The sequence below is a fragment of the Gymnoscopelus microlampas genome (genome assembly GCF_963454915.1).
Source record: "Gymnoscopelus microlampas genome assembly, chromosome: 10".
In the NCBI taxonomy this organism is placed as follows: domain Eukaryota; kingdom Metazoa; phylum Chordata; class Actinopteri; order Myctophiformes; family Myctophidae; genus Gymnoscopelus; species Gymnoscopelus microlampas.
Genome location: NC_139947.1, coordinates 17,431,932 through 17,458,694, shown reverse-complemented (window position 1 = coordinate 17,458,694; position 26,763 = coordinate 17,431,932). Strand labels below are relative to the sequence as shown.

The 26,763-nt window shown below is 44.2% G+C and overlaps 1 protein-coding gene across 7 annotated transcripts in view; it reads left to right on the top strand.

Moving 5' to 3' along the window:
- LOC311054400 (uncharacterized protein) overlaps nucleotides 1–26,763 on the top strand; it is a 103,270-nt gene that overhangs the window by 62,813 nt on the left and 13,694 nt on the right. For 3 of the 7 annotated variants that reach the window (XM_084070337.1, XM_084070339.1, XM_084070336.1), the window contains 3 exons: nucleotides 22,619–22,708; nucleotides 24,272–24,361; nucleotides 25,933–26,022. In XM_084070337.1, coding sequence (XP_083926463.1) covers nucleotides 22,619–22,708; nucleotides 24,272–24,361; nucleotides 25,933–26,022 — 270 coding nt within the window. Of the gene's footprint in view, nucleotides 1–9,954; nucleotides 10,085–13,049; nucleotides 13,231–17,369; nucleotides 17,487–18,158; nucleotides 18,228–20,481; nucleotides 20,551–22,618; nucleotides 22,709–24,271; nucleotides 24,362–25,932; nucleotides 26,023–26,763 lie in introns of those variants that run through there. The other 4 variants (XM_084070340.1, XM_084070342.1, XM_084070343.1 and 1 more) reach the window with 4 other exon arrangements.

Below are 26,763 nucleotides of genomic sequence, written 5' to 3'. Positions count from 1 at the left end.
AAGGCCGTCCCATGCTACATAGGATGCCGTTGCCAGGGACTGGCAACCAAATGCAACAGGATACAAACTGCCACATTTGAGAGTAGTGACAGCAGCAGTGACTCTGAATAAAACCCCAAAAATCTTTAAAATAGCTACAAGGACATAATGCAGAAGGAAAAAGCCAATTTATTGTGAAATATGTGTTTTTTTCTGCCAATAGTTGTATGTCTGAAGAAATCCGATTTGCAAATAAACTGTAATAGTTATATCCTCACAACTACTTGTTATTGTTTAATAGCATCCTAGGCAATGCAGTAACAGCTTATTTGACATAAATGTATATATTTCTTTGTAAATTAGAGAAAGTAAAGGAGTCCTAATCACAAAAATACAATTTCCGCCTAAACTAAAATGATGTTTAAAGGAGAATATGTCAGTATTTCTTTTGGTAAATTGCATTCTGACTCTTTGGTGATGTAGGGTAGACTGCTGGTTCATACCTCAGCTAATTTGATGAAGATAAGAGTGAGCATAATTAAGTTATAGGCTTTTTTGTCTTTTTTTGCCCTATTCGGATTTTGCCTTTTCAGAGTGGGGGTGGCATATGAATCCGTGTACGTAGCGTTCAATTGATATCCGTTCTCAAATCCCAAAATCGAAAATCGGAAATTGTCCGTTCAGTTTCTATCCGTTCTTAAGTCCCAAAATCGAAAATAAGAAATTGGCTTCATCTCATGAATGGAAAACGGAAATTGACCCGTTTTTTAATTTAATTTTTTTGTTAAACACAATTTTTGCCAAGATATCAAGTATTACTTTACAAGCCCGTATCTTGCGTTCAGTCTATTATTCAATGTGAAATCAAAAATCAAAAATCGAACATTGGCTTGATTTTCAATTTTAGCCTTTCATCTACATGAATGGAAAACGGAAAATTACCTGTTTTTTAATTATCGATCATTCATATGCATTATTATACAAAGTTACGGATAGGGAGGGGGCGGAGCCGAGACTCCACCCCCTCCCTACGCGCCATCTTGGTGAGGTCCGGTGTTACGAATTGACTGCCTCCCGGTTTGACTGGGGTCCTGCGCGTCCCCGACGGCAGATGTTGTTTGAGGAAGTGGGTGGAGCTTACTTCGTCCAAGCTTAACGTCGTTTGTATCAATGAATAAAGCATTACATCCATCCCATTGTTTGTGGAATCTTACTTGTATGAAACAGTAAAGACATGCAGACATAAAAAACAGTTGGAATAATGAAGAATAAGAAAATCTACAAAAACATCTGAAAGTGTCGAGTGGGATTCGATCCCACCTCCACAGTTGACAAAAATCCATAGTCCTGCGCCTAACCTGTCACGCTATGAAACACTGGAAGAATGTCCAGGACACAATGTGTATAGACTGGTGTTTGTCCACATATGAACCGTCAGACACAACTTGAACCGATCTACCAGAGCCTAGACCCATTTCATCTGGTTGCTCATATAAGCTTAATATTGACTAATATAAGCGCTCCGTTCACATGATAGTTTAATAGCTGTAGAAACAAGTCAATGATGTTGGTAGTCCCACCATGAATCACAAACTCTTGTGTAAAGTCTGACAAGTGCATAATAGCCTGAGAATATTAATAATCTTAGTAATCTTTGAATTACTAAGGCTGCTGTGCACTGCAGAGCGTAGAACAGCACCATCTGCTGTAGGTCCTATGTTAAGACAGCAGCACCACCACTTCAAATGGTAGCCTATTATTATAGTGATATTATTAGTGATATATATTATATCACAATGCATTTATCAAATAAATATCAAGCCCATTAACCTGGACTCTACACACCTCTTCAGTTGTGCATTAATGCTATTTTATATTTATATTGAGTTCTAACCACTCAATTACATGGCCACAACTTTGTGTGCGAAAATGTCATATGACCATGACCGTTTTATTTTATTGATTTAACCAGTAAAATCACATTGAGACCATAGTCTTTTTTACGAGTGTGCACTGGCCAAGAAAAGAGGCAAATAAATGTTACACAGCTCTGCCAGTAACAACAAATACATGACATGACAAAGACAAACAAATAACATTCGTAATACCAAGAAAAACCTACTACCAGGGAGGCTCAGAGAGAATCTAAATAGCTAACCATTAACAGACTAATTGTGGAATAATCTATGATTATGAAAGATAATTGTGGATTATTATTAATGATATAGTAATGTACTTAGTTTCAACTGTCCTGTTGGAGAAGACAATGTCCCATTTAAGTGAGTCTAGCAAGCTCACAGTAGACCCCCTGGTGAGGTAGCAGCTTCAAAGAGCTCCTTGCATACCAAGCGGGGGAAGGTTGAAGATAAGGGACAAAGGCTTTGTGTGGCAAGGGACAGTACAGTACCAAGAGCAATGCCTCATGGGAGAAGATCTGCCTGCCCTAAAGGCGGACCTTATGTGTGAAGTTGATATAATAGCTTGTCTTGGGAGAAAGCCTTTAGATTCGATTGAGCGGTGCTAGGGTATGGGACCTAGTACAGCTTGCTAACAACTTGGCGAGAGAATGGATGGACTAAAGTAAGTGAGAATTAACTATGTAACGATTATAACTCTGATGTGTTCATAATGGGATGAGGATTCACGTCATTTAATATTGTTGTTCTCTGTGTTTTGTTTTCTTACAGGTTTAATAACCTAACCGGTCTGTCTAAGTGATGTAACTAACGTCTGTTTATACCATAGCCTGACGCTGACTTAATGAACCAGCGCCAGGTCTATCTGTAACTGACCATGTAACTTATGTATTCGATTTATGTATTATGTGTGATTTAGTGAATAAATATCTAAAAGACAACTGATTTGAGTGATTAGCTTAGAACACCAACCTCTCTCGACCCCCTTTTTCATTGGGCTTTAGCAACCGTAGCCACTGCTCAAGGCAGGAAGTACGTGATTTGCTAGAAAAGTGAACAGTTATTAAACTTTAGAGTCTCTTATATAAGAGACATCTATCAGTACAAGTTATTAAACTTTAGCAGTCCCCGGAGGGGACTTACAACTGAGTTTTAAGCAATTAACCGTGTTATACAGAGGGTATAACACAGTATTAAACTGTGCTGGCCTTTAATAAGGCCTTCAGAGTTGTGTATTACTAAAGTAATACACCTTTGTGTTATACAGAGGTTTAACACAGTACTAGTTTGTCTGAGAGGGACAACTAGTGTTGAATGAATCACTTGGAAAGTTATAACCCGTGGTAGCCTATATGATAGCTTGATGAAGTATTAGGCCCTGGAAGCGGATGATATAATTGAGTGATGCTGTGTTGTTGTAAAGATATGACACAGATAAAGCCGTGGTAGCCTATTAGGCGCTTGAAGCGGAACGTATAACTATACTGTCTCTTTAAGATGAGGAGTTAGTTGCAACAAAATAATTATTTGGCCTGGTATGGGACAGGTTTAAATAGGCTCACAGAACTAACGCTGGCTTAATGAACCAGTGCTAGTAGTGTGTGAACAAAGGGGACAAAGGGCCTCAACTAACACAAACTGAAGGAAGTCATCTGTCCACGGAGGCGAAGGGGGATACACGGAGCCGGCGGCCTACACACGACGCTAGGACCGAGGCAGTAATACCGTACGGGCCTGAGGAACCTACCGGGACAGAGACTCAATCAGGTTGCTATGAACAAAGCCCCACAGTTCTGCGAAGACCGTGGAGAACAAAGACTTTAGAGTGAAACGCTGCGTGCTGACGATTCTATTGTCTGAGCTAAGATAAGGAGTTAGGAGGTTTAGCGAGCTAACCACAGGGTTTGTAGCTGAAGGCTACCGTTAAAGGTGTTTAGCGTTAAACCAGGGGTGGGTTCAGCAGGCAGCCATCTGTCCTGAGAGCTTTCTTAGCGTCACTAGTTTACAGCAAGCTAAGTAGCTCTATTGTCTAGCATAAAGTGCTAGCTGCTAGCTAACTGCCACTGTTGGGTGGTGGGGGAGTAAAATTAGCATCGTCTCAGTGCTAAGCTAACCGCCAAATTCTAACACGCCTTGAGAGGAGAAGTAGTTAGGTTTGGTTAATAATCTAATCATAGATGCTTGCTTTAAGCCGATTAGACAAACTTTAAAATAGTATTCATGGTTTAACTAGGCTTTATGAGAGACCAGACACTGCAATATAGCTAAAAATTAGACTAAAGACAGTGATTATGAGGTGATCTTATAATTGGGAGTTAAAGGCCATTGTTTACTGATAAGGGGTGGGGGAGGTTTTCTACCACTAGTGTAATACCATGTTCAACCAGACTGTATGATAGACTAAAACTGTGAGCAACTAGATGATTAGTTACGATAGCAGTGGATTAAGTCATCATTGTGGGTTAAATGCTATTATTTACTTTGGTAGAGCTAAATAAATCCTGCCAGTATTAATTAACAAAATAACTAAATGTGAATAGACCATTAACAAGCTTCTTGCATAGAATGCTACAGGGTGGGTGCTATTACAGGTTAAACACAGTGTTAATTAATTATTGTTGTTATGAGCTAAAGGCTGAACAACACTCTACTTGCTAAAAGAACTGACGATTGCTTTCACAGCCTATTGAATTAAGACTAACCGAAAAGCCTAAACCTAAAGTCCTATAGCCAAGAAGGCGAGGTAAAAAAGGGGAATATGGCAGGATTAGCTGATTTGATGGAAGGGGTGAAGGCAGCAGAGTCAGACTTTGGGTGGGAAGCAGAGTTGGCTGAGGACCAGATGTCGTACCTTTGGCTCCAAATATCAAAGCCAGAGCTAGCCACGAAGAGAGAGAATCTGAGGACGGTTTTTACCAGACTCTATGAGATTACAGGTGATTATATCACCAAGCTAATAGAAAGTTGCAGTGACACATCTGAGGTTTACAAGATGATAGATGCTTGTGAACAGAGGTTTGTAGAAACAGACCAGCAATTTGAGACCTACTTTTGGTCCCACCATGTGGAAAAGCAAATGCACGATCTGGTCCAGGAATTAGTGCAAGCTTTAGATGAGGCTGAGAAAATCAGCTCACTGGCCGTGTCCAGCACAGCGCAAAATAAGAAGGGGCGTGTGTTATCTAGGAGACTCGGTTATCTTGAGGAAGCAGTGCTGGGGTGGAAAGGCCATATCTCTAAGCTTAAGGAAACAGAGATGTGCAATAAATACCAGCAGCTGAGGGAAAGAAAGGTAGCCCAGTTGACCAAGTGGTCAAAAGCCAGATTGTGTGAATCCCCTGCTGTGAGTGTAGAGCAAATGTCTAACCCAGCAGCAGTCCCGGTCGTAACTGGAGAGGGGGTTGGAGTCACCAGTCCTACAGATGAGCCGGCCGCTGCAGAGGGGGGTTGGAATGTAATTCCCACTGGCCAAGCCGCTGGACAAGCAGCCATTGATGGCATCACTCCAGGGGACGAGGCAGAGACCTCACTCTACGCTGCAGAGGGAGGTGAGAAGATTACTCCCACTGTACAAGCAGCCGTCGCTGCTGCCATGGGAGTCGTTCTAGATGCTTCCACTGCTGCACCAGGAGACGACGCTGAGAAGGTTCCAGAGGGAGCCGTGCTAGGCGCCAACATCACAGATGAGCAGGCGGCCAGCAGAGCAGTCTCGATGGACACCGCGGCGGAGGGAGACCCCACCAATCCACTCATCGCAGAGGAGGTTTGTCCAAGGGGAGCCGTGCCGGAAGACCATCCGGAGGGAGTGCCAGCGGAGGTCGAACCAGCTCCAGGGGACCACGTTGAGAAGGAAGACCATCCGGAGGGAGTGCCACCGGAGGTCGAACCAGCTCCAGGGGACCAGGCCACGGGTGACGTGGCGGTCGAGGCAGAGGCGTCAATCGTGACAGCCACGGAGGAGGACCCACTCAACACAGAGGGGTACCATCAACCAGAGGCCGCAGGAGAGGCGCCGGCGAGGGCGTCAGAGGACGTCGTCACCGAACCACTCATAGCCGAGGAGGTTGTGACAGCTGGAGGAGAGGACGTCGCCACCGAACCAATCAACGCAGAGGGGTGCCAGCCACTGGATGTCGCAACTGGAAATGCTCCACCAGGAGAGGCGCTGGCGAGGGCGTCAGAGGACGTCTACACTGATCCACTCATCGCGGAGGAGGTCCAAGGAGTAGCTGCTGGAGAAGGAGCCATGGCCAGCCAGCTGGGTGGTCCTACGGAGCCCCCGGGTAACCAAGGTGGCAGGCTACCTGCTGAAAGCGGCGTTTCCTCTGAGCCTCCAGTTCACAACGGTGGCAGGAGGCAAACCTTGGTGGGCAGACCAGTCGAGGTAAAATTATGCGGTGGCAGGCTACCAGCTGAAAGCGGCGTTTCCTCTGAGCCTCCAGTTCACAAAGGTGGCAGGCGAGCAGCTAAAAGCAGACTGGTGGCGTTCGAGAAGGGCGGCGTTTACCCCAAGCCCGGCAGGCCTGGGAGCAGGCGACAAGCCAAATCCGCGTGTCACAAAGGTGGCAGGCCTGGGAGCAGGCGACAAGCCAAAGGCAGACCAGAGTCTGTCCGAGATCGGGGGCTGGGCGCCAACCCAGCACCCCCAAAACCACTCAGAAGGAAGTCTGAGTGGGTGTGGCCTGACATGCGAGCGCCCGCTCGGAAAGAGAGGGGCGGGGTGCTACGCCAGGTCATTTCAGTTCTTACCGCCAGGATCCAGGCAAAGAGAATGCTTCGTCCTGGTGGGGCTGGAATAATTAGAAAAAAGAAGGTGAAGATAAAAGATAAGCCTTCTTCACCCTCTGTTGAGGGGAGCAAAGCCCCACGCTCTTTCTTGGCAACAGCTGAGAAGAGGCCCCAGGAGGGAGCTGCTAAAGAAGCAGTCCCACTGGCGGCTGGTGGTGCCAGCAACGTGACACTGGCGAACGAACTGACACTTGCGCTGCCACCCTCAAAGTAAGGGAGCAGTGCGGACGAGAAGCGAAAAGAGGCCAGCGCGGTGTCTAAAAAATCGAAATGTCTTATTTGAGCGACTGTTTACATAGGAATTTCGAGATATACTTTGTAAATGAATGTATCATTTCTAGGATTTGCAATATTACCACAGAAGAAATAACTTAACGCATAATGAAATGTATTAAGCTACTTGTAACTTCCAAAACTATGCCACTAAGTCCAAAATGCAAACAATGGTTGGAAAGTTCTTCCGCCCAACAAAATGTATTCTTTACTGATGTTTGACTCATGATCTGAGTAACCAAACCGTTTGAATTATTATTTGTTGATTGTATAAGAAGCATTTTGTATGTGTGCTTTAAGGTGAAATTGTAGATCAACTATTTTAATGATCTTTTAACCCTTTTGCCCAAATTGCAATGTCAGTTACCATGGCAAAATGCCCTAAAATAGGACATTGACTTAGTGGGAGGAGAGAAGAAAAGACACATCACGTGGGTGTCAAACAAATGGGCCCTGGAGGGTTCATGCTTAAATGTAGATAATAACTACAATTAAAGTTAATTTGTCCTGGGATTTAGGTAAAATCTCAGGGATAAACTAGTGGAAAAGAATTGTTGCTAAATTGAATTGGTCATGATTTACTATGAAGTAAAGTCAATTTGAGATCAAATATTAGCCACAATGTCCAAAAAGTATTTCAAACAAATTGAGAACATTAAGTTGAACTGTTAATTGTTTCAGTGTATGGGTTTGGAGCCACTTAGAGACAATGTGTGAAATGTGTGTTGAGAAGGTTTACAGAGAGCCATACTAAACAATTGTTTTACCGAGCCGTTATCTAAAGAGCCAAAAAGCTCACGAGGAATGTTCTGTGTGTGTCCTGGATCCTAGATCAGACACACAGGTGGCAGGTGTGGAATAATCTATGATTATGAAAGATAATTGTGGATTATTATTAATGATATAGTAATGTACTTAGTTTCAACTGTCCTGTTGGAGAAGACAATGTCCCATTTAAGTGAGTCTAGCAAGCTCACAGTAGACCCCCTGGTGAGGTAGCAGCTTCAAAGAGCTCCTTGCATACCAAGCGGGGGAAGGTTGAAGATAAGGGACAAAGGCTTTGTGTGGCAAGGGACAGTACAGTACCAAGAGCAATGCCTCATGGGAGAAGATCTGCCTGCCCTAAAGGCGGACCTTATGTGTGAAGTTGATATAATAGCTTGTCTTGGGAGAAAGCCTTTAGATTCGATTGAGCGGTGCTAGGGTATGGGACCTAGTACAGCTTGCTAACAACTTGGCGAGAGAATGGATGGACTAAAGTAAGTGAGAATTAACTATGTAACGATTATAACTCTGATGTGTTCATAATGGGATGAGGATTCACGTCATTTAATATTGTTGTTCTCTGTGTTTTGTTTTCTTACAGGTTTAATAACCTAACCGGTCTGTCTAAGTGATGTAACTAACGTCTGTTTATACCATAGCCTGACGCTGACTTAATGAACCAGCGCCAGGTCTATCTGTAACTGACCATGTAACTTATGTATTCGATTTATGTATTATGTGTGATTTAGTAAATAAATATCTAAAAGACAACTGATTTGAGTGATTAGCTTAGAACACCAACCTCTCTCGACCCCCTTTTTCATTGGGCTTTAGCAACCGTAGCCACTGCTCAAGGCAGGAAGTACGTGATTTGCTAGAAAAGTGAACACTAATACAAAACTAATAAGAACAATATATCATAATGATAATTATGACCATAATGGCCACATGGATGGAAATAGGAAGTACAAGGAGGACAAATAAGCTCTGATAGTCATTTATTTATTAAGGGTTGTTACATCGTCAATATAGCCTACTATGCTAAATAGCACAATCAAAATCAGCTATTCAACAAGCATGTACAGTGTACACATACAAGGAGACAGTCTTCAAACATCGTTCTCTTGCAGTAGGCTACACAACAATCAAATGGAAGAAACCAAAAAAGAAACCTGAGTGCCACACAGGCTGTATATGGGACAAGTGCATGGAAGCATATTGCACATAACTGAATATAAATATAATATATATGTGTATTTCTTTTCAGTTTTGTCAGTTTGTCACTGCTTCTACTACTCCACACAGGCAAAAATAAGAATGTATAATTAAAAACCCGAATTAAAGGTAAGGTAAGTGATTTGCGTTGGTTAAAATAAGTGTTAAATAGCTCTATATTGTGATGGTACTCATTGCTATAGAGTGTTTGTTCAGTATTAGGAGTCTCCTTGTCTCTCGTGCTCTTTATTAAACAGAAAATGCATTTTCGTTTCAGTTTCAGTTTCATTTACAATTTTATCCAACCAGGACCGAGAAGTGATGACACTAAGAAATGAGCAGGCAAAATTGGAACTGGAACACTATACAAATGAAGCTTAAAAATGGGTACTTTCTCCTGATTGGCTGAGATTTTGACACCTACCGAGAAAAATATTTTCTGTTTATTAAAGAGCTGGAGAGACAGGGAGACTCCTGTTACTGAACAAACACTCTATAGCAACAATGATTACTATCAGAATATAGTATTTTAACCTTTTAACAAAATACTTTTTGTTTTAACCCAAAAATATCACTTACCCTACCTTTAAAACCAAAAAGAAAGTAACGCGCGCGGGTCACGCATGCACATGCGCTTGTGCATGTGGGCTGGTTTTAAGTTGTGCTTGGGCTGGAAACTCTCATTCAGATCTGGCAACCCTGCAGAGCACACAGGGCATCTACAGCGGTCACAACTGCGAGCGAGTGGGGAGAGAAAGCCACATCATATTTTGGAGAGGGAGGGACAGAAAGACAGAGAGAGAGAGAGAGAGAGAGAGAGAGAGAGAGAGAGAGAGAGAGAGAGAGAGAGAGAGAGAGAGAGAGAGAGAGAGAGAGAGAGAGAGAGAGAGAGAGAGAGAGAGAGAGAGAGAGAGAGAGAGAGAGAGAGAGAGAGGAGAGAGAGAGAGAACGGCTCGCCTTTTACTGCACAGTGCGCACGCGCCGGCCTCGTATTTGGACAACACAACACAGACAGCTAATCGGCTAGTAGCACTAGCTGCTACCTCTTTCTTTTCTTCCTCTTCTTTGCAAGGCATCCTGCAACAATTATGCGAAAAAAGGACATTATTGACGAATGACGAGACGGAAAAGGCATAGGCATGTGGCAGGTAATGTGTTAGCCTCTGACTGAGACTGTTTTAACACGTTTTAGACCCTTATTTTTAACTCTATGTTTAGACCAGGGTTCCTCAGCATGCCATCTCTCTGTGTGTTGTGTACTGTAGCCCATTGGTTCTCAAAGTGAGAACAAAGTCCTTGAGGGAGTTCCAGGGGGTCCCCAGCTAAATGATAGATTAGGCATCAAATGGAGCCTACGGGTCCATTTGGTTCCATTTGTACACTCTGAGTTAAATTGACATAGATGTTACGATATACATTGGGGTCCAAGAGAGAGAAATGCCATTGAATGGGGGTCCGTAGCCCCTAATGCATATCAAACTGGGGGTCCTTGAAATTTAAATGGTTGAGAATCACTGCTAGAGCCGTAAAAAATCTTCTCTTATGGGGGTCCATGGCATATCTTTTCTAATGGGGGTCCGTGGGCTAATAAGTCTCAATTTGGGGGTCCGACATGAAAACGTTTGAGAACCACTGGTGTAGCCTGAGTGTGTGTGTGGGGAGGGAGCGAGGGAGGGGGCAGGGGGGGATTGCTGCGGCTGCTGCCGCTACAACGGTGTGCGAGAGTGATTTAGACATAGATATATATAAAGGCTAGATGGCTCAAGGGGGCAGCGCAAGCGTAGCTCAACCGCGGCCATCTTGCGACGGTCACTCATAACATTATGTCTATGGTGCATATACTTTGAAATAACCATAGCGTGCTCAATTTTCATCCGATTTTCAAACGGTTTGGTGTTTTGTAAACACCAAAGATGTAGTTATGATACTGCATACTTATAATTATAATCATGTTTTTTTTTTTAATACAATAATATCATAACTACATCATTGGTGTTTACAAAACACCAAACCGTTTGAAAATCGGATGAAAATTGAGCACGCTATGGTTATTTCAAAGTATATGCACCATAGACATAATGTTATGAATGACCGTCCCAAGATGGCCGCCATGTGGCGACGTCGTACTCCATTGGCCAGCAGCGCGGGTGAGTCATCTAGCCTTTATATATATCTATGGATTTAGACACAACGGTGTCTAACCGAGACTAGAGTTATACTTCTCCACACAACGGTGTCTAACTGAGAGTTATACTTCTCCACACAACGGTGTCTAACCAAGAAAGTCCATGCAGATGATTATTGTGCGCCACTACATTTTATATATATTTTATTATTTATTCCATAAATATTTTTCATAACAATTGGGTTTGTGGTCAGGGGGGGCTTAGGGGGAGCTAAGCCTTCACCAGGGGGTGCTGACGACCCCCCTGGACCCCCCCTGGCGCCGTCACTGGCCTTGGATCAAAACGAGGGGGAAGTGCGACGCTACCACCACACATTCTTACTCACATATTTACATATGGATAATTCATGCTCATTACTCATTGGTGTTGGCGTCCTCAACATTTTCACAGAAATTGGCCCGATCAGTCGGAAAGCACTCCAGGGGAGTGCTGTCATCATCCATGGTCTCAATTTCACCCATGGCATGAGGAGAAGATCTGCTGCTTTCACTCCCAGTGTCCACTTCTTCCACTTGCAGTGTGGGTGAGGGGAGGGGGAGCTGCTGGTCCAACACCGGGCCCACATCCTCTCCTAAGGAGCAGCTAGCAGCTGCTGAGTCCCTATCATCATCATCGTCACTAAGAGACAGAGAGAAGGACTCTCAAGTAGAGCTCGGCGGCTACTATAAGAACCATAAACAATTAATAACTCAGTTTCTTGTAGACAGTGAGTGACACCGACAGTCATACCTGTTAATCTGGCTCCTGTGTTCCCTTGACCCAGATGCTGGTATGCAATGATGTCGGGTTAAGGCTCATCTACAGGTGGACGAGGAGTAGGTCGAACAAAATAGCCATCTAATTTGGGAAGTTTAGCATTTGCTTGTTCCCTTTTTTCCTTTTCCTTGCGCTTTTTATTACCACTTTTGTGTTTATATGCATTTCCGCTCATGATTAGGCCGTGCCGTAAACAATGCTGAAGGCTACCTGTCCTGGCTTGTGTTGACAAGTGATTGATGATGACGTACAGGTCACGGGTGGCAATATACATACATTTGGAGATAAGATAATGAAAGCGATTGTGATTCATTTGTATATTTGCATTACTGTGAGTGAAAATAAACCAGCAACATAACATTTCAATATTATTTTAATGATGATAATGCTTTAAATGAGAGGCGTAGAGGCGGAGCACGTCCATGTGATCTGACGGCCCGGGCCCTCCAGGGTCGCGGGCCCGTAGGCGGCCGCCTCCCTGGCCTCCCCGGACGCTCCGCCACTGTCATGAGGTGTCAACGAGGATGAGTGATTAAATTGTATTTTTTTCTGCCACTGATCAACGAGGCCATAATCAAGTCCAGAATGAATTAGCCACACCCAATAATGGGTGTGGCTTAGCCTACAGTTGGCTTAAATAGTTCACCTTGCTCTCTGACAATTCATTTATTTTCAAAACTGTTGCTGGTAACTTGTCTGTGATATGTATCATGGTGTTTTATGGCAAGCGTGTAGAGGGGGTCTCCCCGAACGCGTGCGTATGTCACAAGTGTTGGCATCCCCAGCCGTCTCCGGTCCAGTGTCCACTATTGTCTGAAAACGGCACTTTTCTGACCTCTGACCTCACTGGACGGTCCGCCACACTTTTTTCTACACCTCTCCCGCTTAGCGGATAGTGTGGCGGTGTAGAGGGGATCTCCCCGAACGCGTGCGTATGTCACAAGTGTTGGCATCCCCAGCCGTCTCCGGTCCAGTGTCCAATTTCTATAGGCTATGCACTCCTTTGAACAGCATTTATCCATTTAGATACATTTTTAATGTTTTAAAAAAAGTTTTTGTTACACAGAAACATAATATGTGTTGTATAGCTTCGTTTAAATGCTTAATTTATACTTTTAATGTGCAAGTGAACCGTTTTTCAATGGTTTTCAATGGCTTCTTTTTACTCTAGAGGGTACTCTTATTCTGAAGAGATCGTCGACCGGAAGTTATTTCTGCTCACGGAACACAGCTAGAGCCAGCTCTACTCCAGTCGACGCTGCTTCTCCACAGACACATTCTTCCACTTCTACAACGACCAGCAACACCTCTTTGCCATTGCACCGTGTCTTCTGCTTCCCAATTCCATTCAGGTCAGTACCACACTAATAAACTAACGCTGTACCTCATAATAACACGCTTTTGCACCGTGTCTTCCGCTTCCCCACTCCATTTTCTACCACTTACCCCACCGAAATTCTAACGTCGGCCACCACCCCCCCTCCGCACACCACTGTTTGTTTACTCCCCCCCCCCCCCCCCCCCGCCTCAGTGTCTGTCGACAACATTCCTCGCGCCCTCCATCCCTGCCCCCAAGCCAGCCCCTGTATCGCCCCATGTATACTATGCACGCTTTGCTCACCACACATGCCAGAATGTATTTACAAAACACATTCACACCAACGCAATTTACACACATCACCTCACACGCACTCCTAGCCCCTACGGAACCTCTCCCTCCGCTATGTAGCTCCGAGATGAGGTCCCTCTTTAGTTTCTGCCGTATGCTGTAGGCCTTGTCGCACATTTTCCACTTTACATGTTTCTTACCCCTTTCTGCACATCGTATCCAAAAAGTAAAGCATTTGCGCCACTCTCTCATATGTTTTAAGTTTTAGCTGGCAATAAAATCTATCTTAACGAGTTGAAGAAAGTATTTAATTTGCCTCGGTTTTCATCCGGTTCCATGTTTTTAAGACATTGCGCAAGAGTTGCGCCCGTAGACATAACATTACTGATTCCCCTACTGGTCAAATGTTGAATTGCATCTTCTAATGCAAAATATTATGGAACCGGATGAAAACCGAGGCAAATTAAATACTTTCTTCAACTCGTTAGATAGATTTTATTGCCAGCTAAAACTTAAAACATATGAGAGAGTGGCGCAAATGCTTTACTTTTTGGATACGATGTGCAGAAAGGGGTAAGAAACATGTAAAGTGGAAAATGTGCGACAAGGCCTACAGCATACGGCAGAAACTAAAGAGGGACCTCATCTCGGAGCTACATAGCGGAGGGAGAGGTTCCGTAGGGGCTAACGCACTCTGTGCCCCCCCCCCCCCCCCCCCCCCCACTTACTGCACCTTTTGTTTCAAAGTTTCACTGCACAGCTCCAGACTTCTTTCTTCACTCTTGCTTTCAGTTGCTTTCTCTATTCCCAAAATCTGTGCTCAAATTCATGTCTTCACTGTTTGCCTCACTGCCTGTTAAGTATTGTTTTAGCCATTACTTTTAAGCCATTGTTTTCTTGGCCCCTCCTTCACTTTGTCATTCCTAATTTTTACCAGGTGCTCGAAGAGCGCCTGAGTCTACAAACAGCCTCAGTAGACTTTCGCCACCTGAGTGCTTAGGTGTCGACACCTAAGCACTCAGGGGTCGACACCTAAGTCTCATTGGCTGTCCTGGCTGTCCTTCACACTTCCCCCCCGTTTAAGCCAATGGGGAGTAAGTGTCCTTTAAAGCACCCGCCTCTCCTCCTTTGCAGGAGCGAGAGATTTGCAGCAGAGTCAGAGAGAGGGAGAGAGCCCCCCCCCCCCCCCCCACACACACACACACACACACACACACACACACACACACACACACACACACTAGAGATGCCGCGATCCGATTTATCAATGAAAAAATGTGGATCGGATCGGATTCCAGCAAAATGACCGATAAAACGCTCCGATTAAAGCACTCCATTCCAGTAATCCGCTCCAGCACTTTGAACCATCCCACTCCCAGCACGTTGGCTCCAGCCAGTGTTGCCATGTCGGCTTATTATAAGCGACTTTGGGCTTCTTTTTCTGTAAAGTTGCTTGTAAAAATCGGTAGTTGCGCGTTGCGGTTTTTGGGGCTTATTTCTATTGTGTACTTGCTTATTTTGGCTTGCTTCCAATTATTATTTAAACCAGTGGTTCTCAAATATGTTTATAAATGTTTTGTGCCCAGGGGAGCATTTGTGTAGTTAGAATAACATTCCAAATTTTATTGCAAGAGTTTTTGAAAATAGCCATGCATAATTGCAAATAGGTTTACAGTGCTCATGTGCCGTGGGCCCGTGGCCTAGTTGCTCCTTTTTGGCTTGTTTTCCTAGACCTGGTCGCTTATTTCTCTCACAAAATATGGCAACACTGGCTCCAGCATGTAGCGGCCGGGCCATGTGATAGCACCAGTGTTTGTTATTATCACGGCTGGAGGCTCCGTGTCTCCGACACAAAGCAGAGCTACAGTACGAGCAGAAAGCAGCGATGTCAGCCGTATGGGAGTATTTTGTGTTAAAAGGACCCAACAGCCCAGTGCAAGTCGTGTCTAAAAGACGTCCCACGCGGTGGCAACGTCAATACACGGTACAACACGACCAACCTAATTAATCATCTTATAAAACACCATAAAGCTACAGAAAAGAAAAGGCGACCACACGCTGGCCCCCAACAACCAACGTTGGAAGATACATTTGAAAAGCGTGAAAAACTCCCAAGAGAGAGCAAGAAGGCAAAAGAAATAGCATAGCACATTGCCCAGTTTATAGTGCTGGATGACCAGCCATACGATGAACGGCTATGTTGCGCGAGAGAGACCGAGACAGGACGCTAATGATTGCCATTAAAACCAAATACATGATGTTGCTCACATGTTGCAAACACAGCAGCTATAGGTGAGGGCGGCCCCAGCTAAACAACAGGCCGCTCGATGTTCGTTTGTATGGAAGAATTTCACTGAAGATGTGGACAAATACAACGGTGGGGTGACGACGGTAGTTGACGAGCTTAGCATTGTTAAGCGTCGTGGTTGAACTTGCGTCATGGTTGAACTTACACCTGGTGTTTGCATTTCTCCATTTACAACTCGTACATCTACATAAACGTTCAGATTTCAAATATAAAGTGCTTATCTCATGGCTACGGGTGTTAGAATTATATACGGGCCCTCATAAGCACCCGTATCGTCCGTATCGTTCAATACAAAGCTTTTTGATCCGATTGGTGGCCATTGTCTCCGTTTTTTTTCCAACCGCGGCTGTAGCGGTTGGGGGGTGTATGCACTCTGATACATTAGAACTCTATGAGGAAATGGCCGCCGATTGCATTCAAATGCTTTGTATTGAACAATACGGAATATACGGGTACTGAGACCCACCCGAAATGAAGTGTAACATCCGTGGCCATGGGGTAAGCACTTCATATTTTACATCTGAACGTTTATGTAGATGTAGCCTTACAGGCTGTAAATTAACAAAGTGTAAACGCCATGTTGCAGTTCAACAAAGACGTCACAACGTCGTGTCGCTGTTTATTTGCAGTGCTGGAAAGTAACTGAGTACATTTACTCAAGTACTGTACTGAGCTTGTAGATCTGCTATTTTCAAAGATTTAGTACTTTCACTTTTGGTACTTTACGTACATTTTAATACCAATACTTTTGTACTTTCACTCAAGTTAATTTTGAATTCTGGCCTTTTACTTGTAACAGAGTATTTTCATATTGCAGTATTGGTACTTTTACTTAAGTAGAGAATTTGAGTACTTTTTCCACCACTGCTTATTTGGGCTTGCTTTCAAGATTCTTTTTGAAAATAGCTGATGTAATTGGCCTCAAGTGGTCGCGTTGTGAGCTTGTAGATCTGCTTTTTCCACCACTGCTTATTTGGGCTTGCTTTCAAGATTCTTTTTGAAAATAGCTGATGTAATTGGCCTCAAGTGGTCGCGTTGTGAGCTTGTAGATCTGCTATTTTCACAGATTTAGTACTTTTACTTTTGGTACTTTCAGTACATTTTGATGCCAATACTTTTTTGTACTATTAAGTTATTCTTTGGCCATGTTCACACTGACCTCAATCTTCGCCATCGTTGGGAAGACCTGTGTGGTGTCACAAAATGTTGCCACCACTTACATAAAAACCATTATAGCGTTTATTGTCGCAGATTCAATGTTGCCAGGTTTGGCGAGAGAAACAAGCAATCCGAAAAACAAGTAATCAGGTCTATGAAAACACACACACACACACACACACACACACACACACACACACACACACACACACACACACACACAGAGCACCTGGTAGGATATGACTTCAAGTCATTTCTTTCTTGTTCCTTTGCTGTTTGTTGCTCTGCAAAGCACTTTGCGCTGCATTTATGTCACGGAAGCTGCTACATAACAAACACCATTCTTACTTTACTATTACACATTACAAGGTCTCAAACCACACTTACAGTGGCTGACAATGTTCCCTACTTTATAGTTTACCTACAAGGACGCCACTCCACATCGGGAGAGCCACATACCGTGCTTTTCATGATGAAAAAGAAAAGTCGATTGTGTTATCGACGCAAGTGTCCCCGCGTGGTAAAGGCATCAGGTAATGCACTACAATACCACCACCCTCTTTGTCAGTGCCTCCCACTCTGCACTCCTCTCCATTGCATGTCATCAGTTCTTCCATTGCACTTCACATTACACATGGTGCCACAGTCATTGCAAACATTTACACAAGCCAACACATTTCTTTACCCCTGCACTACACACTACACATTACCCACACATTCCATGTTTCACACAACGCTGCCACACTCACTACACTCGGATGCCTATGCAATTGCCTTCACCTTCATGTCACACTGATACAGTAGGTGCCGTGCAGCAAACTACATGCATCTTCAAACATACATTCACACATACATATATATAGATATATGTACACAGCTCTGTGGATACATATCTATGTGTGTTTGTATGGCTGTGTGTTTTTCTGTGTCTTCACCCACACCACTATCGTCTTCCCTCAGCTCAGCCCAGACAAAAAAAATACAACCTCTCAGCTCCGCCCAGGCAGAACAAAACACAACCACACATTACTTCTTCACATAATAGCATTACTGCTTATTACAGGCCTATACATTGCTTAATGACTCCGGCAAAAATTACACACATAACCTGCTTTACACACACCACCCAAACTCACCACACATGCAGTCAATCAATTTCTTCTGCAATTAACGTGCCATACTGTTCATACCACCTCACTTCACAGCTGACAACCACGACGTCAGTCCACCAGGCCTACTTCCCACACCTTCATTGACGCTGCCTGACAGCCAAGGTAATGGCTTATGTTCTTCTCATCACTTCCACACACTCTGTCCACTCAACTCTATCTCCCACCTATAAACTCACATCACCAACATGCGCTCAGCCCAGCCAGAACAACACTACACCACACATTATTTCACACCTAATTGTGGGCTCACTGCAGCAGCAGCGAGCACACTATAGATATCTTCACTATTTATTTATTCTCCCCCAAAAGTATGGCACCTAACTACTCCCACATACTTTCACTTAGAAACTCCATTCAAACTTTAAAAAATCCAGCTTACTGTGGACATGTGTGCTTGTACTTTTCTTTTTGAAATAATTTGTAGTTTTTGAAATATTTAACTTTAAGCACCCAAAGCATTTCCAATGGGTTTTGCTAGTGGGGAGAGAGAAGGACAGAGGAGAAATGCCCCGTGTTTTCACTGTGTCTTTGGGGCGGTGTAGCCGTCCCCTATAAGTGAGTTTTGGACACCGACCAAAAGATTTGTATACCCCCTAACCCTTCCATTGTTAATGCAAATCGATACTTTTGCAAAGTCAGCCAATCCCATTACAGCTAGTGTCATCACCACTAACTGTAATGTGATTGGCTGACTTTGCAAATTCAGGACTGTGATTGGCTAGCGAAACACATGACACATGTGCAGCCCTATGAATAGCAGTATGGACTTTAAAAAAAAGTCATTTATCCTTTTTTTAAAGTGAGTCATGTTGTGATGACCACACACCGCCCACTTCACACTGGGTGTGATTTTTAGCGGCGCTAGCCGCTCTATACCTTTAGGTATAGAGCGGATCCTGCTCTATACCTGACTTTGTCCGTCAACGTTCTGATTGGTCAGGTCCGTCAACGTTCTGATTGGTCAGGTCCGTCAACGTTCTGATTGGTCAGGTGCGTCAACAAAGTGATTGGTCAAGCTTCACATGACACGTGGCTATAAACACATTATAAACACATCGATGACAAAATGTATCAAAGCGCCGCTACCTTCACACAGGGTGTGATTTTTTTACACTACAAATGTTTATTTTACATCACCAAGTTTGCACAGGTCTGCTCTCTGATTTAATCCAAAGATCTAAGCTCTGTGATGTATATATTTCGAGTTAAGACCATTAATATCAACCCATGTGTCTTCACACTCTAGCAATCATTACACCTGGTGCAGCAAACTACATGCATCTTCAAACATACATTCACACATACATATATATAGTAAGGTTGTGCGGTTTAACGGTTTAACGGTTTAATACGGTTTTATAAAATCTTGACGGTCCGTCAGCCAAACCGCATGTCACGTGACATGTGCGTTGCGCTTATGTTAAAAAGTGTTTACGTGTATGACATATGTACACAGCTCTGTGGATACATATCTATGTGTGTTTGTATGGCTGTGTGTTTTTCTGTGTCTTCACCCACACCACTATCGTCTTCCCTCAGCTCAGCCCAGAAAAAAAAAATACAACCTCTCATCTCCGCCCAGGCAGAACAAAACACAACCACACATTACTTCTTCACATAAAAGCATTACTGCCCATTACAGGCCTATACATTGCTTAATGACTCCGGCAAAAATTACACACATAACCTGCTTTACACACACCACCCAAACTCACCACACCTGCAGTCAATCAATTTCTTCTGCAATTAAAGGGATAGTAGGGAGTTCAGACATAATCAAAGAAAAAAACTATTGTCAAACACCGCCCCTCCAGCAGTTCTTTTCCCCGACCACCAGGGGGTGACGCAGGGCGGACTTTTTAAATGAGTCATGCCCAGAATAGGTTGCCTTAAGCGGATACAATTCGCGGAAATGCCCGACCCTACGGTTCTCTGAATTTATATTTTTAAATAGGCTCTTTCATGATAAATTGACCACATAGATGAAGTTAAACAACTAAATTCTATCCAAACGATTTTTTAAAAGTAAATTCTGTGCCTCAAAAAAGAAGTTTGAGAGCGTTTTAAAACCGAAAGTAAAAAGTTGATACGGGCACGGACGCGCACGGACACGCACATGCGTGCGTTAATTTACGTCCCGGTGATAAACAACATGAATATAAACAGAAGGGAAAATACGGATTTCAGATAGAGGACTGTGTGTCAATGCAGGAAAACACCCCAGCACCATTATATAGTGGCTGATAGAGGGGAGAAAATGCAAAATATATATATATGAATATTTTTTAAATTTAGGCTTAATGATCCCTACAATCCCTTTAACGTGCCATACTGTTCATACCACCTCACTTCACAGCTGACAACCACGACGTCAGTCCACCAGGCCTACTTCCCACACCTTCATTGACGCTGCCTGACAGCCAAGGTAATGGCTTATGTTCTTCTCATCACTTCCACACACTCTGTCCACTCAACTCTATCTCCCACCTATAAACTCACATCACCAACATGCGCTCAGCGCAGCCAGAACAACACACCACCACACATTATTTCACACCTAATTTACATCACCAAGTTTGCACAGGTCTGCTCTCTGATTTAATCCAAATATCTAAGCTGTGTGATGTATATATTGCGAGTTAAGACCATTAATATCAACCCATGTCTCTTCACACTCTAGCAATCATTACACCTGGTGAAAGCTAGCCTGTCATTCATTGGCTGCTCAGTGGTGCAGCAAAGTAACTAAGTGCATGTACTCAAGTACTATGCAAGTGCTTACAATGCACAATACAATGTTGAGGTACTTTTACTTTACTTTCTATTTCTGTTACGTCTACTCCACTACAATTACAGCATATGACAGCTTTAGTTACATTACATTTTTGATTATTAATACAAAACCTACAGTAACCACACATAGCCGATCTACAATGTGACGCGTTATGAGCTTGTAGATCTGCTATTTTCTGAACATTGAGTACTTTTATTTTGGTACTCAAAGTATAAAAACTAGGGATGCACCGAATATTCGGCCACCGAAACATATTGGCCGAAAATGGTTAAAAAATGCATTTTCGGCTTTCGGCCGAAAGGGTTTTAACGCCGAAAAAATATCACCGAAAGACACCGAAACATATCGGCCGAAAGACACCGAAACATATCGGCCGATATCACCGAAAGACACGGAAACAATGCTATTTTCAAAAAATCTTGGAATAAAATGTGGAATATTATTATTATATAATTATATAAATGTTTACATTTTACAATCTTTCAGCAGTCAGTCTGGAATTAATGTATGGATTCAAAAGTGCTGAATAAATGTTTTATGGTACTCATAATAGTGATTATTATTTAAGTTAAGTTTTGCCATAATCATGTATTTTGCCATTAATCAGGTAGCTGATCAACATTGGTAAACAAATAAATTCATTATATATATTTATGATATTCGGCCTTTCGGTATTCGGTTTTCGGCCAACTGTTTTCTATTTTCGGCGTTCGGTTTCGGCCAAGAATTTCCCATTCGGTGCATCCCTAATAAAAACGTAGCTAAAACGTTTGTACACTACATGCTCCAAACCCCCCCCCCTCCCCCCACACACACACACCCCATACTCCACTGCCACTCCCCCCCCCTCTGTCATACTTCGACTATTCAAAAAAATATGATCTACAATGTGATGCGTTGTGAGCTTGTAGATCTGATATTTTGGGAAAACCTTTTTGGAAAGTGTGAGTACAGGGGGTGGCAGCGGCTGGATGGCAACTGCGAGGTTCCCAGTTCGATCCCAGGCTCCCCCAGAGTTAGTGTCGAGGTGTTCTTGAGCAAGACGCTGAACCCCTAATTGCTCCCGATGAGCAGGTGCCTTGCATGGTTTCCTCCGCCATCGGTGTATGAATGTATGTGTAAATGGGTGAAATTTTAATTGCAATAATTTTGTACATTTCAAGCTCCAATTTAACACTAATGGTGTGTATTGGTCAACATGACCTCACACAACCCCCCCCACACACACACTGTAAACCATCGGAAATAGCTCATCTACAAGCTCACTGGAGCCAGGGGGGAGCACCTCACACCCATCACTCCTGCCCCCTATACCCCTCCATCCCCCCTTACTACAATCAGCTATGCAAGCAGGTGTGTAACTGATGACAATTAGGAAAATGATAACAGGTGCTCCCAACCTGATCAAACGGAGGCACATCTACACCCACAACGCAAAGACAGAGATACCAGGTCAAACAGAATTTGTACTTTTTATAACTACAGTGTTTTGGCTTTAAAGCGAGCCCACATTGTTTCTTTATAGGAACAATATTTTCTAGTTACATATATATCATTACTGCTCCATACAGGCCCACATGGTATGTTCCACCCAAACCAGCCCACATCACCCACCTGCACTGAATCAGCACGCATCTCAGATCTATATACCATTACTGCTCATTACACTACCTCATATACAACTGTCTTCACTTCTCAGCTCAACTCCTAGCAAAGAAGACACCCCGGCAGGAGCAACTATGCCAGGCACAGAGACGGAGACGCGCATTGAAGGAGGCAGAGGCCACAGGTAACTACTGATATTTTCGACGCAAATCTATTTCATCAGCTATGAACCTCATATACTGTACATACCACAGCACTTCTCAGCTGCCAACCAACACATCACCAACATGCACACATAAGTACACTGTCTGTGTGTGTCTCTTCCCTTATCAGCTGCACACCATGCACACAGTCGCCAGAGAACGCACCAGGCTACTGACACAGAACAACAACACCATGGACCAGCCGTCCTCTGCTCTTGCATTGTGCTTAACATTACACATGTTGCCACACTAACTGCAACCTATCCCTTTAACCGATACATTGCTTTCACCTCCAGATACATCACCACACACTACATACACAGCAACATGCGTGTGCGTGCATGTACTTCTGTGTCCACCCCCACACCCCTATCTACATTTTGCAGCCCACCACAAGCTAGCGAGAACACCAGCCCCCCACTCTTTGACGCATATATCGCACAATCACCATTACTGCTCATTACCGCACCTCAGATCTATATACCATTACTGCTCATTACACTACCTCATATACAACTGTCTTCACTTCTCAGCTCAACTCCTCATTGAGTACTTTTATTTTGGTACTCAAAGTATAAAAACGTAGCTAAAACGTTTGTACACTACATGCTCCAAACCCCCCCCCCCCCTCCCCCCACACACACACACCCCATACTCCACTGCCACTCCCCCCCCCCCCTCTGTCATACTTCGACTATTCAAAAAAAGATGATCTACAATGTGATGCGTTGTGAGCTTGTAGATCTGCTATTTTTGGAAAACCTTTTTGGAAAGTGTGAGTACAGGGGGTGGCAGCGGCTGGATGGCAACTGCGAGGTTCCCAGTTCGATCCCAGGCTCCCCCAGAGTTAGTGTCGAGGTGTTCTTGAGCAAGACGCTGAACCCCTAATTGCTCCCGATGAGCAGGTGCCTTGCATGGTTTCCTCCGCCATCGGTGTATGAATGTATGTGTAAATGGGTGAAATTTTAATTGTAATTATGTTGTACATTTCAAGCTCCAATTTAACACTAATGGTGTGTATTGGTCAACATGACCACACAACTCCCCCCCCCCCCCCCCACACACACACACACTGTAAACCATTGGAAATAGCTCATCTACAAGCTCACTGGAGCCAGGGGGGAGCACCTCACACCCATCACTCCTGCCCCCTACACCCCTCCATCCCCCCTTACTACAATCAGCTATGCAAGCAGGTGTGTAACTGATGACAATTAGGAAAATGATAACAGGTGCTCCCAACCTGATCAAACGGAGGCACATCTACACCCACAACGCAAAGACAGAGATACCAGGTCAAACGGAATTTGTACTTTTTATAACTACAGTATTTTGGCTTTAAAGCGAGCCCACATTGTTTCTTTATAGGAACAATATTTTGTAGTTACATATATATATCATTACTGCTCCATGCAGGCCCACATGGTATGTTCCACCCAAACCAGCCCACATCACCCACCTGCACTGAATCAGCACGCACCTCAGATCTATATACCATTACTGCTCATTACACTACCTCATATACAACTGTCTTCACTTCTCAGCTCAACTCCTCGCAAAGAAGACACCTCGGCAGGAGCAACTATGCCAGGCACAGAGACGGAGACGCGAATTGAAGGAGGCAGAGGCCACAGGTAACTACTGATATTTTCGACGCGAATCTATTTAATCAGCTATGAACCTCATATACTGTACATACCACAGCACTTCTCAGCTGCCAACCAACACATCACCAACATGCACACATAAGTACACTGTCTGTGTGTGTCTCTTCCCTTATCAGCTGCACACCATGCACACAGTCGCCAGAGAACGCACCAGGCTACTGACACAGAACAACAACACCATGGACCAGCCGTCCTCTGCTCTTGCATTGTGCTTAACATTACACATGTTGCCACACTAACTGCAACCTATCCCTTTAACCGATACATTGCTTTCACCTCCAGATACATCACCACACACTACATACACAGCAACATGCGTGTGCGTGCATGTACTTCTGTGTCCACCCCCACACCCCTATCTACATTTTGCAGCCCACCACAAGCTAGCGAGAACACCAGCCCCCCACTCTTTGACGCATATATCGCACAATCACCATTACTGCTCATTACCGCACCTCAGATCTATATACCATTACTGCTCATTACACTACCTCATATACAACTGTCTTCACTTCTCAGCTCAACTCCTCATTGAGTACTTTTATTTTGGTACTCAAAGTATAAAAACGTAGCTAAAACGTTTGTACACTACATGCTCCAAACCCCCCCCCCCCCTCCCCCCACACACACACACCCCATACTCCACTGCCACTCCCCCCCCCCCCCTCTGTCATACTTCGACTATTCAAAAAAAGATGATCTACAATGTGATGCGTTGTGAGCTTGTAGATCTGCTATTTTTGGAAAACCTTTTTGGAAAGTGTGAGTACAGGGGGTGGCAGCGGCTGGATGGCAACTGCGAGGTTCCCAGTTCGATCCCAGGCTCCCCCAGAGTTAGTGTCGAGGTGTTCTTGAGCAAGACGCTGAACCCCTAATTGCTCCCGATGAGCAGGTGCCTTGCATGGTTTCCTCCGCCATCGGTGTATGAATGTATGTGTAAATGGGTGAAATTTTAATTGTAATTATGTTGTACATTTCAAGCTCCAATTTAACACTAATGGTGTGTATTGGTTAACATGACCACACCCCCCCCCCCCCCCCCCCCCCCCCCACACACACACACACACTGTAAACCATTGGAAATAGCTCATCTACAAGCTCACTGGAGCCAGGGGGGAGCACCTCACACCCATCACTCCTGCCCCCTACACCCCTCCATCCCCCCTTACTACAATCAGCTATGCAAGCAGGTGTGTAACTGATGACAATTAGGAAAATGATAACAGGTGCTCCCAACCTGATCAAACGGAGGCACATCTACACCCACAACGCAAAGACAGAGATACCAGGTCAAACGGAATTTGTACTTTTTATAACTACAGTATTTTGGCTTTAAAGCGAGCCCACATTGTTTCTTTATAGGAACAATATTTTGTAGTTACATATATATATCATTACTGCTCCATGCAGGCCCACATGGTATGTTCCACCCAAACCAGCCCACATCACCCACCTGCACTGAATCAGCACGCACCTCAGATCTATATACCATTACTGCTCATTACACTACCTCATATACAACTGTCTTCACTTCTCAGCTCAACTCCTCGCAAAGAAGACACCCCGGCAGGAGCAACTATGCCAGGCACAGAGACGGAGACGCGAATTGAAGGAGGCAGAGGCCACAGGTAACTACTGATATTTTCGACGCGAATCTATTTAATCAGCTATGAACCTCATATACTGTACATACCACAGCACTTCTCAGCTGCCAACCAACACATCACCAACATGCACACATAAGTACACTGTCTGTGTGTGTCTCTTCCCTTATCAGCTGCACACCATGAACACAGTCGCCAGAGAACGCACCAGGCTACTGACACAGAACAACAACACCATGGACCAGCCGTCCTCTGCTCTTGCATTGTGCTTAACATTACACATGTTGCCACACTAACTGCAACCTATCCCTTTAACCGATACATTGCTTTCACCTCCAGATACATCACCACACACTACATACACAGCAACATGCGTGTGCGTGCATGTACTTCTGTGTCCACCCCCACACCCCTATCTACATTTTGCAGCCCACCACAAGCTAGCGAGAACACCAGCCCCCCACTCTTTGTCGCATATATCGCACAGTCACCATTACTGCTCATTACCGCACCTCAGATCTATATACCATTACTGCTCATTACACTACCTCATATACAACTGTCTTCACTTCTCAGCTCAACTCCTCATTGAGTACTTTTACATGACATGACCTACATGACCTCACACAACTCCCCCCCCCCCCCCCCCCCCACACACACACTGTAAACCATCGGAAATAGCTCATCTACAAGCTCACTGGAGCCAGGGGGGGAGGACCCCACACCCATCACTCCTGCCCCCTATACCCCTCCATCCCCCCTTAC